Source organism: Tarenaya hassleriana, unplaced genomic scaffold, assembly GCF_000463585.1.
Source record: "Tarenaya hassleriana unplaced genomic scaffold, ASM46358v1 Cleome1, whole genome shotgun sequence".
NCBI lineage: Eukaryota > Viridiplantae > Streptophyta > Magnoliopsida > Brassicales > Cleomaceae > Tarenaya > Tarenaya hassleriana.
In genome coordinates this window covers 4,293,201-4,308,239 of record NW_010960187.1, presented here as the reverse complement: position 1 = coordinate 4,308,239, position 15,039 = coordinate 4,293,201, and the positions used below count along the sequence as shown (strand labels likewise).

Sequence of the window (15,039 nt, the reverse complement as noted above, 5' to 3'; positions counted from 1 at the left end):
AGAAAGATATATGCATTGAATATGCATACATGTATGTATGCATGTATGTATAAATGTATATATACATATTCATATGCATATATATACATATATATATACATTTATACATATATACATACATATTCACATATATATATACATGTTCAATGTATATATGGATATATATGTATATATATGAATATGTATATATACATATGTGAATATATATATATATATATATATATATATATTATTTATGTGTATATATGTATATATAATTTTTTATTTTAATTTTAAAAAATAATTTTTAAAATTCTGTAATTTTTTAAAAATTTTTTAAAAAAATTGTGTATATATGTAACAGTGTGTATACATGTAAATGTATAAGTGTGTATATATATGTATATAATTATGTATGTAGATATATATATATGTGTATATGTATATGTATATAATTATGTATAGATATAAAAGTGTGTATATATGTATATGTAATTTTCTATTTTATTTTTAAAAAATAAAATTTAAAATTCTGTATTTATTTTATTTTATTTTATTAGTTTTTAAAAAAACTTTAGAAATTTTTTATTTTTGTTTTATTTTTTATTTATTTTATGACGTTGCAGGATGATGTGGCGAAATGTGATGATTTGACGAAATTTGTACGACATTGTATGCCACGTCAGCATCAAAATTGACGGAACTTAACATCGTTTACGGGCATGGGGTAAATTGTAATACATTTTAAAATTTTGTGTAGAAATTTAGAAATATTTGAAATCCGGTGTAATTTTTTGACAAATTAAAAATTGGTGTAGGAAATTGAAACTTTTTCGAAAATTTGTGGGAGAATATGGGATTAACCCTTATTTTTATTTTGATCTTGGACTATGCTATTCCATTTTTTTATAAAAAAAATCAATGCTCAAACTAATCAATTTAAAAGCCAATATCCTTCGGTCTAATATGCTAATAATTCACCTTTTTTAACATGGATGATTGACCCAACAATGTGAATGCTTCACAGACCTTGATAATCCAAGATGCTTTCGCAATTTCTAATGATAGAATTAAAACTCTGGTATGGCTTACGCACTTACATATGATACACAGACTTTGTGGGGGGTGTCATGTGGAGAAACATGAGAGATGGGGGTCGGAGGAGTTTAGGAATTTTTTTTTTGTTGGATTTCACTATCAGAATGAGAATTGTTGGGTCTCACAAGTGGCATGAATAAGCAGGCGGGCAGGACAGGACAGGAGGAACTGAGGACTTGACACACCCCACCCACCACCACCATATCTACTAAACAAGGGCATACCAATAGATAAGCCACCTTCCACATTCCATATAATTTGGTAACAATGGCCTCCAAAGGTAACATGTGCTATCCTACTACCAGCAGATGGAGCTTTACTCATCGATATCCTTCACAGCGTCCTGCAACACAAACAAAATCAATGGCCAAAAAGTTCCCTTTCCTAAATCGTGGCCTGGTGGGAGGAAACCGGATCAAAAGCAAAACTCAATCAATTACCTTTGCGAGGCGTGCCACATATGTTGCCGCTAACGCAGTAGCCAACAAACCCAACCCAAGTGTCAACAGCTGCCCATTTCCCCCCGGCAAGCCCACATCAGATTCTTCTTGCTGAAACAAAAAGTCCAGAAATGATGCGTTCAATATTCAAAAGACATCTACTTCTTGACAAGTACTAGATCACATAAGCCATCTAATCTAGTCCATGAGTCAGAATGCCCTCTTCAATTCAATTTCATTTGTATTCACAAACATCAATTCAATCTTGAGGTACCACTCTTCGCTATCGTTTCTAGTCAAATTCACCTAGACACCCGAGCTTTAATGGACGTGGCTACCAACGGAAATCAACCTCTCTACGTTAGATCAAATCATCTAAGTTATTCATACAGAGACTTCATGACTGGATAGGAAAAACAAAAAACATGGATTAAAAGAACACTAAAACTCACGATTATAGCTCGTCCAAAAGCACCAGCACTGACATAAGCCCATGTTCCTGGAAGCATTCCCAACCAGCTGCAAAAAGAATTATCAGTTAATTCGCATCAATGATTGTCATCAGCTTCTGTAAAATTATAATTCTTTTTCTTGAGTTGAAAACTTCTTATATCAGATAACAAACTGAGTTAACTTGGAATTGTTCGCTTCAGATTGAACTCAAAGAATTAGTCACTAAAACATAAAGGGACAACGGGGTTCTACATGTGAATGTGATACAATGCACTAACAGCAGAACTGTTATCTAGTTTACGAAACAGATATCAATGTTATATAGATATTGTAATAGATTGAGTAACTGACCTTCCTAGAACGTACGGCACAAACTTCACAGATGTCAAACCGTATAGATAATTTCCAAGAGAAAATGGAAGCAGAGGACTCAAGCGAAGGAGGGTAACAACCCTAAACCCATTTTCACCAATTGCTTTGTCTATGGCTAGGAATTTCTTGTTGCCTTCAACAAGCTTAAGGATTCGTTCGCGAGCAAAATATCTGGCAATCAGAAATGCAACACTGGCAGCCACCTAATAAATAATAGCAGCAAAACAGAAATTAGATAATCATGCGTATCTAAGTGAAAAAACATTGGAGATACCAGAGAGTTAACACTTGGGGTTAAGAATTGAGAAAGGACAACTTACAGTTCCACTTATAGAAACTATAATGGTGCCGATGAAAGAGCCAAAAAGAAGACCCGCTGACATTGTCAATGGAATGGCCGGTATGGCTAGTATCTACCAGAAGAAAAATACAAAGAGCTTGAAACTGAGGCAACATATTTCAGAGATGAAGATAACAACGTTGCAAATACAGCACACGGTGGAAGTGGTCGAACCCACATTGATGCAAGTCTACAGAAAGCAAAATCAACAGAGAATCAAAAGCTTGCCTCAAGTCCAGCATACACAGCAACGAACAAAGCATATCCAGCAGGACCATAACCTGATGATTAGAAGAAACGAATGGCATCGATTATCAATCCAAGCCAGTATCAGAGTGCTTCAGTCACCCAATTCACAAACAAAAATTCAATGGTATTGCATTAATGTCTATGTAGACGCAATTGATCTGGTCCTTGTAGAAATCACCTTCGATGAAAGCGGAGAACTGAGAGAGGAAGAAATTGATCTGATCCTTGTAGACATATCCAACGCCAGCGAAGCCACCGACGACACCGACCAACAAAACGCCGGCCAAGAGGGTCCCTTTAACGGCGGTATCCCCGTCAGCTTTGGCATCATCGTCGTCACCGTCGCCATCGCCATCGCCACCGCCGTTGCCGGGTTTCGGGCTGAAGAACCAGCGGACACTATGCGGCGGCGGGGCAGTGGAACTGGGAGAGCGGCGGAGAGAGGGTTGCTTCTTGGTCTGCTTGAGAGAGGAACATGGCCTGAGGAAATGAAAACGGCGGAAGGGTCTGACGGAAGAGGGAGGAGGGAAGCGGAAAGAGCAGGTGAAGGGAAGAGCCGACGATCTCAGACTGAGAGAGAGAGTGCGCATATTAAGCTGCGACATGAAGAAGACCAAGTGTGAAGCAGTGCCATCCAATTTCCGAGATTGCGGTGTTGCCTTTGGCGCTGCTTCTCCACCAAAACATCACCTTGGGATGGGCACAGCGCCACGTGTCCCCTCTGTTCTCACTGGATCACGTCTTTGCCCTTCCCAAATTTTATTTTGAAATAAAGGGTTGCACGTAAATAATTATTTAATAATAATCACGAGCCCGACCATATTGCCGATGGTTGCAATTGTTCTTGTCTAAAATGAATAATTACGATTTAGGCCATTAGTATCAAAATGTAGAAGAGTTTTTAATTTGGAGCGCTGGCTTGGGGGAAGTCAAAATGAAAACCACGAGGCCTGACTCGTTGGTGTGACTGACCGTCTTCTTCGCATATCTCTCGGCATCGCCTTTTCCGTCTCTCTCTACCCTCAACCATGGCCAAATCTCGGCCGGTTCTGGAGCTCGCCGCCCGTTTTGATCTCGGCGGCAACGACAACGACAATATCCGAGCCCTCTCACTTTGCCCCCTCTCCGATTCCCAAACCCTAGTTTACGTCGGCACCTTTTCCGGATCCCTTTTCCTTCTCTCTTTCGATGCTTCATCCAATGCCGTTTCGCGTCTTGGCAGTGTATGGTTGGGAGTTTCACCGGTGGAGTCTATCTACATTCTCGACCAGGAAAGCGGGAAAGTTCTAGTTCTCTGCGATGGTTACTTATTCTTGGTCGATTCGCTTTTAGCGAAGCCCGCTAAGAGACTGGATGGTGCATTGAAGGGCATCGATGTGGTTGCTAGAAGATTTACTGGACGCGATTCGGTTACTACGGATTTGTTGCCCTCGGACACTCCGATGGATCAGAATAAGAGCTCAAGCAAGAAGTTTTTTCAAATGCTTGGTACCGGTAATCGGGTGAATGGCATCAAAAGCAAGGATGTCCGACATCAGCGAGCCCCGCAAGGTAATTGTGTTTTTGCTGTTTCTATCGGTGAGAGAATGTTACTGATTGAACTCCTATGCGACGAAAAAGACGGCGTAAGCGGTCCCTTTGTTATCCTGAAAGAGCTTCCTGGCTTCACTGGGGTTAAAAGTATGGTTTGGCTTGATGATTTCATTATTGCGGGGACCATTCACGGGTATAACCTTGCCTCGTGCGTGACTGGTCAAAGTGGAATGATATTTGCTTTGCCTGATGTATCTGGTTCCCCGCTGCTCAAATTGCTTTGTAAAGAGTGGAAGGTGTTGTTGTTGGTCGACAATGTCGGTGTTATTGTGGACGCAAATGGTCAGCCTGTTGGCGGCAGCCTTGTCTTCCGGAGGAGACCTGATTCTGTTGGAGAATTGTGTATCGATGTTGTGGCTGTTGGGGACGGAAAAATGGAGATATATCAGAAAAATACGGGTATTTGTGTTCAGTCGGTTACTTTTGGTCCTGAAGGATGTGGGCAGTCTGTTTTGGCTGCAGAAGAGTCTGGAAATGGCAGCATAGTTGCCGTGGCTTCCTTGTCAAAGGTACCTGTTCACGCTTGTGGATTCCTTAAGTTCTTTAAGTATGTCTTGCTGAAAAAGCATATGGTTGGACACTGACCAGAATTTTCACGAGTTCTTTATTTTTGATGCTTCAGCTTATTTTCTATCAGAAAGTGGCTTATGAAGAACAGATCAAAGACCTGCTGAGGAAAAAGAACTACAGAGAAGCCATCTCTCTTGTCGAGGAGCTTGACTTGGAGGGCGAAATTTCAAAAGAAATGCTTTCTTTTGTTCATGCGCAAGTAGGATTTCTACTGCTTTTTGATTTGCACTTTGAGGAAGCAGTGAATCATTTTTTACGGTCAGAAAGAATGCAGCCTTCTGAAGTTTTCCCATTTATCATGCGAGATCCCAATCGATGGTCTCTGCTGGTATATTACTTGCCTTTAGTGGCTTTAGTTTTATCATCATTTTGTGGTATATTACTTTTGTTAGTGGCTTTTAGTTCTATCATTATTTTGTATTCTTTGTAATTTGGAATGTTTCTAGTTGTGGACTTTGCTTGCTTGATCACATTCAGCATTTTGTCTAACTCAAAGTTAATGGTATAGTTCCCAAGTATATTATTTTTGCTGCCCCAAGCCTTGGCCTAAGAGAGAGCCCATCTTTCTGGTTTTCTAAGGTTAGTTCTTGCTTTCAGGTTCCAAGAAACAGATACTGGGGATTGCATCCTCCCCCTGTGCCTCTTGAAGATGTTGTAGATAATGGGTTGATGTCTATCCAGAGAGCTATTTTCCTTAGAAAAGCAGGTGTGGAAATTCCATACGGTGAAGAGTTTTTGTCAAATCCTTCAAGTAGAGCTGATTTATTGGAATCAGCAATAAAAAATGTTACCAGGTAATAGAACTTCTTTCTCGTTGCCGTGTTTTGTTTAGAGGTGCTATATTTTTATCTCAGTGCTTTTTGGTTCGAATTGGCATGTAACAAGTAACATTTTTGTTGCTAAGGTACCTTGAGATATCTCGTGAAAAAAAATTAGCTTTGCCAGTAATGGAGGGAATCGACACTCTTCTGATACTTCTCTATAGAGCCCTGAACCGAATTGAAGATATGGAGAAACTTGCATCTACAGATAATTACTGTGTTGTGGTATGTGTTCCTAGCTCCAGTCCTATATTGTACACGCTCATGTTTGCCCAGTGTAAAGTTGATAGGATAATGGAACTTGTAGCTCCAGTTATCAATTTATTTCAGAGAAATATTTGTGTAAGATTGCTATTACTTTGTTCTAATGTTGTTGGAAGCACGTTCCCAATGCCACAAGCACACATGCTTTTTCCTTTTTCATTTAATATGTTAGACCTTATACCTCGTCCTGCAGAGATGTGTTGCTTGGACTCATTTTTGTAAACTATTGTCGTGGATAGCATTTAAGTAATAACAGCCATATTACGATAATGTCTAAACTACTAAAAACTCACTTATATGGAAATTTCTACTGGAAAGTTCGATATCAGGCATAGTCCTCCCGGGCTCACATTAATTCACCATGAGAACATTGCAAATTGTGGAATCTTAGAATTCAAATGCATTGAAAACCGAGGGTCTTTGTTAGAAGGTTACTTGAGAGATGACTATACAACTTGCATGGATGGTGCAGGAGGAGTTAGAGACTCTTCTAAATGAATCTGGACATCTACGGACTCTCGCCTTCTTATATGCCAATAAGGGGATGAGTGCCGAAGCTCTTTCTATTTGGCGTCTCTTTGCTAGGAATTACTCATCTGGTCTATGGCAAGACTCTCATTCAGTATGCTATATACTTGACGGCGAGCCAATTAGTTTCTCTGGTAGAGAGGCTGCTGCTGCTGAAGCTTCCAGGATTCTTGAGGAATCCTGCAATCAGGATCTGGTGTCGCAGCATCTTAGTTGGGTATGCATTGTATGTTTCCTCAATTGTTGTAAGTTTGTAATTGTGAATTTGACCAGAAAGTTTTGCTTATTCACTTTTAGATTGCGGATATAAATTCATCATTTGGTATCCAAGTTTTGACATCTGATAAAAGGACAGAAGATCTTTCACCAGGTGGGTATCAGGGTTCATAGGACATCCGTGTTTGATTGTGGCTCTAGTTTTTGTTTCCTCTACATGTTCGTGCTACTTTGTCCATTTCAAGAATTTACTTTTGAACTTGGACTTTGGTTTCCTATTGTGGTCTATTTTGCTTCTCTGATAATGAACATAGGGTTAGTTTAGTGTCTGATATAACTAAAGTGATGCATCTCTCAGTTCTGCAAACTTTTATATTGCATGCAAAAATAGTTCAAGGCTGGTTTTGGGGCAGAGTGCCATATATATGCATATGCATTTATTTTCATACATAATTTTCTGTCATTAGATTTTGAATTTGTGATGAGAATAGTTCGGTGTTCCATTATTGCTATCGTAAGCTTCACACTATCTGCAAGTCTTTCTTTAGTTTTCATTTGGTTGTTGAGTGCATGGCATATAAAAATTAACTCTATCATTGTGATGTACGTATATCAAACTTCTTTGGTTGATGTAAAGAGTATTTGTTACTGGCTGCAGAGCAAGTGATTCAAGCAATTGATCCCAAAAAAGTTGAAATACTTCAGAGGTATGGTCTAATTCAGCACTGATAATTTTAACTTGTTAGGGTTTTTATTAGAGCTTATTTGGTGAAGGAAGATCCGCCGAATTTTGTTCTGATAGAGTTGCGAATATTGATAGATTTTCTTCTTGCCCATTTTGTATTCCCCAGGTATCTGCAGTGGTTGATTGAAGATCGAGACTGTAATGACCCACAGTTGCATACATTATATGCACTCTCGCTTGCCAAATCAGCTCTTGAATGCATGGAAGTACAAAACAATGTCCAAGAAGGTGATGCTGGAGGTGTAGAGGTGGAAAATTGTAATGCCAATATTACGTCCATGTTTCAAAGCTATGTACGAGAGAGATTGCAGACCTTTTTGCAATCTTCGGATTTATATAATCCTGAAGAGATCCTGGATTTGGTTGAAGGATCAGAACTGTGGTTGGAAAAGGTTTGTGTGTCAAAACTGTTGCTCTGGATTATGTCTTTATGCTGCCAAATACATTTGTCATCGATTACATGAGAATTTGATCCTAGATGCTTGAAGCAGCATTAACATGTTTCTGGGAAGCATTGATTATTCCAGAGATTTTTGCTTCTCACAACTGTCAATCTTGTGTTGTTCCCTCTTCCAATTTATGTGTAATGTTCCTTTGGTAGGCTATCCTATACCGAAAGCTGGGGCAAGAAACATTGGTCCTCCAAATTTTGGCTCTGTAAGTATGAAATTCTCTTGAGCGAGACTAATGGCTATGAAAAGTTAAAACAAACGGCAATGAAGTATCTCTGTGAACATTGTGGAAACCAAAGACACATGACCTCGTGAATAGAGTTGTTTTGGACTTTGAGAGAATTGTTTTATGGTTACTGACAAAATGTTTTATGATGAGCTTCTAGGAAACTTGAGGATTGTGAGGCTGCAGAGCAATACTGTGTGGAGATCGGCAGACCAGATGCTTTTATGCAGTTTGTTCCTTCCCTTAAGTTTATCTACTTGCTTTTGTAGCTTCCACGGCGATTTTTTACTTTCTTGATGTATGCCTTCTAACTCCTTGTTGTGTTAGGTTGCTTGATATGTATCTGGATCCTCAAGTTGGTAAAGAACCAATGTTCAAGGCTGCTGTTCGCCTTCTCCATAATCATGGGGAATCACTTGATCCTTTGCAAGTTTTAGAAGTACGGACCTCTCACTTAAACTGTCACATGTGAAGAATACTGAAGCTGCTTGTTGTCATGCTGTTTCTGCATCACTGATGTTATTCGATTAATTTCCTGAGGATAAAGTCGAGATGTTATTTTGCAGAAATTGTCTCCTGATATACCCCTGAAACTTGCATCTGATACAATTTTGAGAATGCTGAGGGCTCGGGTTCATCATCATCGTCAGGGCCAAGTAAAATTCTGATGTGCTTTGCCCTATTTACTTGTCTGTTGATTTATAATTGCTTCTATCATAGCTTTATTAAACCCTGTTTCTGTTGGAGAAATACCATACGCTGTTGTTGTAACTTTATCTGCAGTTACATGCTGGAAAGAAGTGATAATGGATATATTTGGCATAATCTATCACCTTCTATCACATTGCTTCAAGTTTTGCTATCTGGGCATGGTGTGGTTATTGCCTCGGCTCTAGCTTTAGTTTCTTAGTGCTCGTAACTCAATTTATATTTCAGATCGCTCGCAATATTTCCCGTGCATTGGATGTTGACTCGAGGTTGGCAAGATTAGAAGAAAGATCACGACACGTACAGATAAATGATGCGAGCCTTTGCGATTCCTGCCATGCGCGATTGGGGACTAAGCTGTTTGCTATGTACCCTGATGATACTATTATCTGTTACAAGGTAGGTTGCTGCTTATGCAATTTACATTTCCTGTTACAAATCTGTATCAGCGGAGTTTTACCCTAAAGAGAACTAGAGAAGCAATCTTAATGCCAGTATTTTGGCAAGCAAGATGACTTATGACCGAGAATGGATTAGTTCTATCTTCTCTGGATCCTTTGGCTGAAAGTTATTTTCCTGGTTCTATGTGCAGTGTTACCGACGCTTGGGTGAATCAACGTCGGTGACAGGTCGGGACTTCAAGCAAGATATACTGATAAAACCTGGGTGGTTAGTTAATCGATAGCAGAAGCCAGAAGCTGAGTATTGCCCACTGTAACAATGACCTTTTTCTTCGACGTTCAGCCTGAGGACTGTATGTATTTATCTTACAAAGTTTGTATAGTGTCACCGGCTGGCGTTGGTCCCAACTTTCAAGGCCTGTAGCTTCCGTACATTCTTACCACACAAAGAAGAATGTAGAGACAATGTTTTCCTTAGATTTCTCAATATATCAGAAACTTCAAATATTTTATTGGTTTTTTTGTTCAGGCTCAGATGGCATGCATAGTTGACAGACAAAGCCATAGGTGGTGTATTTTTTTTCCCAGAGACAGCCGACAGGTTATGAATTTGAGGCGCTACTCTGATTCATATTGTGTACAGAAACCCGATTCCGGTTTGGTGAGCATTTGTGTGATTTAGGGAGGTCCAGATGACTCCAAGAAGCTGTGAGCTTGTTCTATGGCATAACCATCGAGCTTCATTCCCGACAAGCTTATGCGGATACGTTTCGGGCATGTGCAGACCACAGCGATTTCCATCATGGCTGCCACTTGCATCTCCACATGATCTCCCAACATTCTTCTCATATGCTGGTTCTCTACCTCGCTAACCATCTCATATGAATGCCAAATCTGGGAACGCATCTTGTGCCCGCCAAAGTATTCGATCAAATGTTAAATTTTTCGCAGAACTTGGTGGTGATTTTATAAGCTCTTTTTGGAGATGAGCCTTTGTAAATATATTATTGCTGTATACTGTGAGGTTTCTTACTTGGTTTCATTATTTTGATCAAATTTCCAGGCTTGTCCAGAACATCTTGTATCACATGTCCTCCCCCCTGTGCTTCTCCAAGCGTACAATTATAATGATGTCTGCATACAAGAGGAAGTTGTGGAGAGACCCACATCTGTTGCTAAGCCACTTGATGGTCAGTGCTTTATGCTTTCTGTTTACTTGAGGAATTACATCCATCTAAACAATACTAGCTTCAAAATTTGATATATGGTTTCACATAACTAGTGTCACATGCTTTAAATACTTGGTTCCACACCGTAGTTTCAGTCACATGCAGTATATGAATTTGTCCTGATATGTTATTGCTGGCAACTGCGGGTTATGAAGCAAGCAATTTTGCTTCGTGTTCATGGGTTGACTCTGAAAACTACGAGTGCCTGCAGTATGTTATGCTTTAATCGATTGTCAGCGAGCTTTATTTCCCATCTCCTTTTCTGTCTGTAGCTTTAAAATTGAGAAAATATCAATTGAAGGACTTCAACTGCTAAACAGAATTTGAATGGTATATGCTGGGTGTTTCCTCATTTTTGTGCAGGTGAGGGTAAATGATTTGCTCTGCTTAGCGGATCTGGTTTAACATGCTTGATAAACACTGCTTCGAAATTCTGCAAACAATTCAGCGATGTACAGGCTGTTGATCGTTTTGCACCTACCCTTATATGTACCCTTGCTGTCGCAAATGCACTTCCCAAGCAGGAACTATATTCTCCTTGGATGTTTTAACGCCTTCGTGTTCCTCCTCTCTCTATGGTTGAATGTAACGGGATCACATATCATAATCATTGTTTTCTGGTTTTGTTCATCTGGAGTTGAATTCCCAGCGGAACATGTGCTTCCCCTGATGATGCCTCTGCTCACTGCCCAGCAACTGAACGTCCAGCAGTTTGGCAAAAATATGCTATTGTCAAGGATCTCCTCAAGACCGAGCTTTCATCTTTACAAGTCCTAATTCCCTTTGCTACCTTCGGCTTCTGTGTTTTTCGTGGTCTGCGGAAAGGAAAAGAGAGGTTACAGAGAATGATCTAGCAAAAACGAGCAATCAGCATCGAAGCTAGCGCCCCCATCTTCAGTAGCAGTGGAAGAGGAAGAGGATGCTCATCTATCGCAAAGTCTAGTGGTTCCAAACAACAATTAGAGCACCACCAGTTATGGATCTATTGCGGCAAGAAGGCATTGACTTTGTGGCAGGCTTAAACGGAGGAGTGCTCGTTTACTGTTGAATAGCTGCTTCCTGTGGTTGAGATCAGATATAGGTTTTGTTTGTGCCCTGTAACTGTATAAAAATCTCGCTTTTTTTTCCACCAAAACTAAGAAATGTTTGGTGTTTTCTGATGGGCTCTAGAGCAAGGACTGCGAATCTTCGAGATTTATAACCTAAGAGCGTGCGTCAGAGACGTGACTGCTTCATTTCGACTTCAACTAATTACGGTATAAAGCCGTTTCTCATGCAACTTAGACTTCAGCATTATGATTTTGTTCCTAAATTAGAGGAGTAGAATGATTATAATTTCGCAAGACACCATCGTCACTTTTGATATTTCACGCCCATGTTCCAGATTTGAAAAAGGAAGTTCCAAAAGCAAAGAGATGATTATGAACATTCCCCCTTGTTAGAATTTCAACTTTTTGATTACGCCCTAGGACTCGGTGCCGTTATCTTGGCGCCATTCACGCTCCCCTTTCTCTTTTGTCTATCTTTATTGGAAGTCATAATGCCTAAACCCTAACAAACCCAACATCTGTCTTAAGCCTAATTTTAAAGCACATATTTTTGGAATATTAAGCCCACGTCGAAACCATAAAGAGAATTTATATCTATATCCAGAAAACTCAAATGTCCATCGAATTTAGCTCGAGGGAAAGTAAATCAAAATCACATACCTTGGAGAAAGAAGTTCAAAGAATTCTAATCACTGAAGATACTCCCCCTGTCTGCTTAAAAATTACCAAAAGTAAAAACTTGGTTGCTCCACAAAGGCAGCAACGGCAAAGTTTCTCCTAAGGATAGCTTATTCTAACAGTCAATTCGAATCTAAAAAGCCTTATTTACCGCTAATATCAACTCCGCATCCTTCTCTCCTCTCTCTCCCTAATCCCTATCTATAAATAGTAAATACGCATACAGAAACAACCTTACCTCCACGTAGCATCCCTCAAAATGCCTTCTCCTTTATTCTTTCTCTTCCTCTTCTCTGCACAGTTCCTCGGAAATGTTGAAGCCAATCCCAACTACAGAGAAGCCCTCTCCAAGTGCCTGCTTTTCTTCCAAGGTCAGCGGTCTGGTCGCCTACCTAGAGACCAACGAATCACCTGGAGGTCCAACTCTGGCCTCTCCGATGGCTCCTCTGACCATGTAAACTCTAAACCCTGAACCTGTCATCAGTAACCAGTAGCAATACATATGATTTAATGGGTGATTTTTGTTATGAGCTGCAGGTGGATCTGACAGGGGGCTACTATGATGCTGGCGACAACGTAAAGTTCAATTTCCCAATGGCGTTTACCACCACAATGCTCTCCTGGGGAGCTCTGGAGTATGGCAAGCGAATGGGGCCTGAGCTCCAAAATGCTCGTGTAGCCATCCGATGGGCCACAGACTATCTGCTCAAATGCGCCAGGGCAACTCCAGGCAAGCTTTACGTTGGAGTAGGGGACCCTAATGCCGACCATAGGTGCTGGGAGCGACCGGAGGACATGGACACCCCTCGTTCCGTCTATTCTGTATCACCCTCCAACCCTGGCTCTGATGTTGCTGCTGAAACCGCAGCAGCTCTGGCGGCATCGTCCATGGTTTTTAGGAAAACAGATCCCAAGTACTCCCGTTTGCTATTGTCAACAGCCAAGATACTGATGCAGTTTGCCATTCAATACAGGGGTGCTTACAGCGATTCCCTTGCTTCTGCAGTTTGTCCTTTCTACTGCTCCTACTCTGGTTACAAGGTGTGTTTTCACATCTTTTATGTTTCCTGGCCTAGGCGATAAAAGGTTAAATCTCAAATATATAGTTGAAACATGCCACTCTACAAAATATATCTCAACTTACCATCATCTTTAGACTCTTAACCAGTCAAGGTTGTGATGATAGGATGAGTTGATGTGGGGAGCAGCATGGCTGCTTAGAGCAACCAACAATCGTTATTACGCGAGCTTCATAACATCCTTAGGAGGCGGGGATCAGCCTGACATATTCAGTTGGGACAATAAGTATATCGGTGCTTATGTCCTCCTCTCACGTGTATGTCTTTCATTGCTGCGGACTGTGAGCATAATTTATAATTACTCAACTTGGTTGGTTCCTTGATCAAAAGCTTGTTCCTTTGGCAGCGAGCATTGCTGAACAGAGACAGCACCTTGGAGCCCTACAGGCAAGGAGCTGAGAATTTCATGTGCAAGATCCTGCCACATTCTCCCTACTCAACCACACAGTACACTCAAGGTGACTGAAAAATACAATGTCCTAAGAGAACAATTGAGATATGTTCTTCCTGATGACGATATCTAAAACATATCTAAAACCTGATGACCTGATGACGATATTTCTTCCTCTCCAAAAAAAAAAAAAAAAATCAGGAGGATTGATGTACAAGTTACCTCAGAGTAATCTGCAGTATGTGACATCCATAACATTCCTGGTGACGACCTACGCCAAGTACATGAAATCGGCGCGACGGACTTTCAACTGCGGCAACTCGGCGATCGTAGCGAACTCGTTGATAAGCCTGTCAAAGACGCAGGTGGATTACATACTGGGGGAAAACCCCTTGAAGATGTCGTACATGGTAGGATTCGGACCAAATTTTCCGAGGAGAATCCACCACAGAGGATCGTCTTTACCGTCTCTGGTGGCTCGATCGAATACAATGGGGTGCAATGGCGGATTCCAATCCTTTTACACCCAAAACCCTAACCCCAACATATTGACAGGAGCCATAGTAGGAGGACCCAATGAGAATGATGGGTACCCTGACCAGAGGGACGATTACAGCCACTCGGAACCCGCCACTTACATCAACGCCGCTCTCGTCGGGCCGCTCTCCTACTTCGCCGCCTCTTCTCCCTCTGCTTGATTAGATAGCTTCGTACCTTCTTCTTTTACTAAACGTTTGGGCTCTGAGCCCTTCAAATCAGGGCTCAACTCTTTTGGGCGGGGCCTATACGTCTGTGGTTTCATATCCATAGTAAACAGGATTTTTAAAATGTAATTTTTGAGCGTCATTACAGATAGAAGATGAATTTTGTCCGCCTTTTCTTTAATTGGTTCGTATAGCCGTGGAATTTGGTGATTACATTCATAATACCGTCTTTGCATGAGAATGGGATGTAAATGGTAGAAAACTGGGGAAAACGATCAAGGCCTTGAATAATGATATTTTGTATTTGTCGATAGAAGCGATGAAGTGTGAGTTGGACTTGAACCGCACCCGGCTTATTAGACGGACATAGCATGGCCCACTGTACTTATGGGTCAGAATCTCACTGAGGAGCCCATTAAAGGTAAGCAGGACAACTCCTGTGATTTCTATGACC

The 15,039-nt window shown here is 40.7% G+C and overlaps 3 protein-coding genes and 1 long non-coding RNA gene across 9 annotated transcripts; 2 read left to right on the top strand and 2 right to left on the bottom strand.

Annotated features, from left to right (window-relative positions):
- Window positions 1-1,009: 1,009 nt before the first annotated feature.
- On the bottom strand, window positions 1,010-3,639 carry LOC104810374 (TVP38/TMEM64 family membrane protein slr0305). The gene is made up of 7 exons (XM_010536652.2): window positions 3,110-3,639; window positions 2,911-2,963; window positions 2,663-2,755; window positions 2,322-2,545; window positions 1,970-2,036; window positions 1,518-1,628; window positions 1,010-1,420 (listed from the first exon to the last, which is right to left on the bottom strand). The coding sequence occupies exons 1-7, from the start codon at window positions 3,534-3,536 to the stop codon at window positions 1,394-1,396; spliced, it is 1,002 nt and encodes a 333-aa protein (XP_010534954.1). The 5' UTR covers window positions 3,537-3,639; the 3' UTR covers window positions 1,010-1,393.
- Window positions 3,640-3,824: 185 nt separating this feature from the next.
- Window positions 3,825-11,963, top strand: LOC104810347 (transforming growth factor-beta receptor-associated protein 1). Of its 5 annotated transcripts, XM_010536614.2 has the most exons (17): window positions 3,826-5,033; window positions 5,147-5,422; window positions 5,692-5,888; window positions 5,999-6,140; window positions 6,652-6,924; window positions 7,005-7,077; window positions 7,582-7,630; window positions 7,775-8,060; window positions 8,270-8,325; window positions 8,507-8,575; window positions 8,674-8,785; window positions 8,913-9,002; window positions 9,283-9,453; window positions 9,647-9,808; window positions 9,985-10,415; window positions 10,519-10,645; window positions 11,048-11,963. In XM_010536614.2, the coding sequence occupies exons 1-14, from the start codon at window positions 3,960-3,962 to the stop codon at window positions 9,737-9,739; spliced, it is 2,961 nt and encodes a 986-aa protein (XP_010534916.1). In that variant the 5' UTR covers window positions 3,826-3,959; the 3' UTR covers window positions 9,740-9,808; window positions 9,985-10,415; window positions 10,519-10,645; window positions 11,048-11,963. The 5 variants fall into 5 exon arrangements, with proteins under 5 accessions (XP_010534942.1, XP_010534916.1, XP_010534933.1 ...); XM_010536640.2 differs by having other exon boundaries at window positions 3,825-5,033; window positions 5,147-5,293; window positions 9,647-10,415; window positions 11,048-11,958; XM_010536631.2 differs by having other exon boundaries at window positions 9,647-10,376; window positions 11,048-11,958.
- Window positions 11,964-12,313: 350 nt separating this feature from the next.
- LOC104810339 (endoglucanase 3-like) lies at window positions 12,314-14,766 on the top strand. Its single transcript, XM_010536593.1, has 5 exons — window positions 12,314-12,865; window positions 12,949-13,452; window positions 13,598-13,747; window positions 13,837-13,948; window positions 14,083-14,766. Exons 1-5 carry the CDS (start codon window positions 12,671-12,673, stop codon window positions 14,577-14,579), a joined length of 1,458 nt encoding a protein of 485 aa, XP_010534895.1. The 5' UTR covers window positions 12,314-12,670; the 3' UTR covers window positions 14,580-14,766.
- Window positions 13,390-14,439, bottom strand: LOC104810329. Of its 2 annotated transcripts, none has more exons than XR_771287.1 (5): window positions 14,347-14,439; window positions 14,104-14,231; window positions 13,798-13,871; window positions 13,556-13,691; window positions 13,390-13,478 (listed from the first exon to the last, which is right to left on the bottom strand). It is a non-coding gene; the product is annotated as an uncharacterized LOC104810329 (long non-coding RNA). The 2 variants fall into 2 exon arrangements; XR_771286.1 differs by having other exon boundaries at window positions 13,391-13,483.
- Window positions 14,767-15,039: the final 273 nt, after the last annotated feature.

Excerpts from the sequence above, each read along its gene's own strand:
- LOC104810374 (XM_010536652.2), bottom strand. The coding sequence starts at position 3,536 with ATGTCGCAGCTTAATATGCGCACTCTCTCTCTCAGTCTGAGATCGTCG. Across the intron at positions 2,037-2,321 it reads GTGCCGTACGTTCTAGGAAG|CTGGTTGGGAATGCTTCCAG; the intron begins GTCAGTTACTCA and ends TTCTTTTTGCAG. Across the intron at positions 1,421-1,517 it reads ATGTGGCACGCCTCGCAAAG|GACGCTGTGAAGGATATCGA; the intron begins GTAATTGATTGA and ends TTTGTGTTGCAG.
- LOC104810347 (XM_010536614.2), top strand. The coding sequence starts at position 3,960 with ATGGCCAAATCTCGGCCGGTTCTGGAGCTCGCCGCCCGTTTTGATCTC. Across the intron at positions 8,326-8,506 it reads GTCCTCCAAATTTTGGCTCT|GAAACTTGAGGATTGTGAGG; the intron begins GTAAGTATGAAA and ends ATGAGCTTCTAG. Across the intron at positions 8,576-8,673 it reads AGACCAGATGCTTTTATGCA|GTTGCTTGATATGTATCTGG; the intron begins GTTTGTTCCTTC and ends TTGTTGTGTTAG.
- LOC104810339 (XM_010536593.1), top strand. The coding sequence starts at position 12,671 with ATGCCTTCTCCTTTATTCTTTCTCTTCCTCTTCTCTGCACAGTTCCTC. Across the intron at positions 12,866-12,948 it reads CCGATGGCTCCTCTGACCAT|GTGGATCTGACAGGGGGCTA; the intron begins GTAAACTCTAAA and ends TATGAGCTGCAG. Across the intron at positions 13,453-13,597 it reads GCTCCTACTCTGGTTACAAG|GATGAGTTGATGTGGGGAGC; the intron begins GTGTGTTTTCAC and ends TTGTGATGATAG.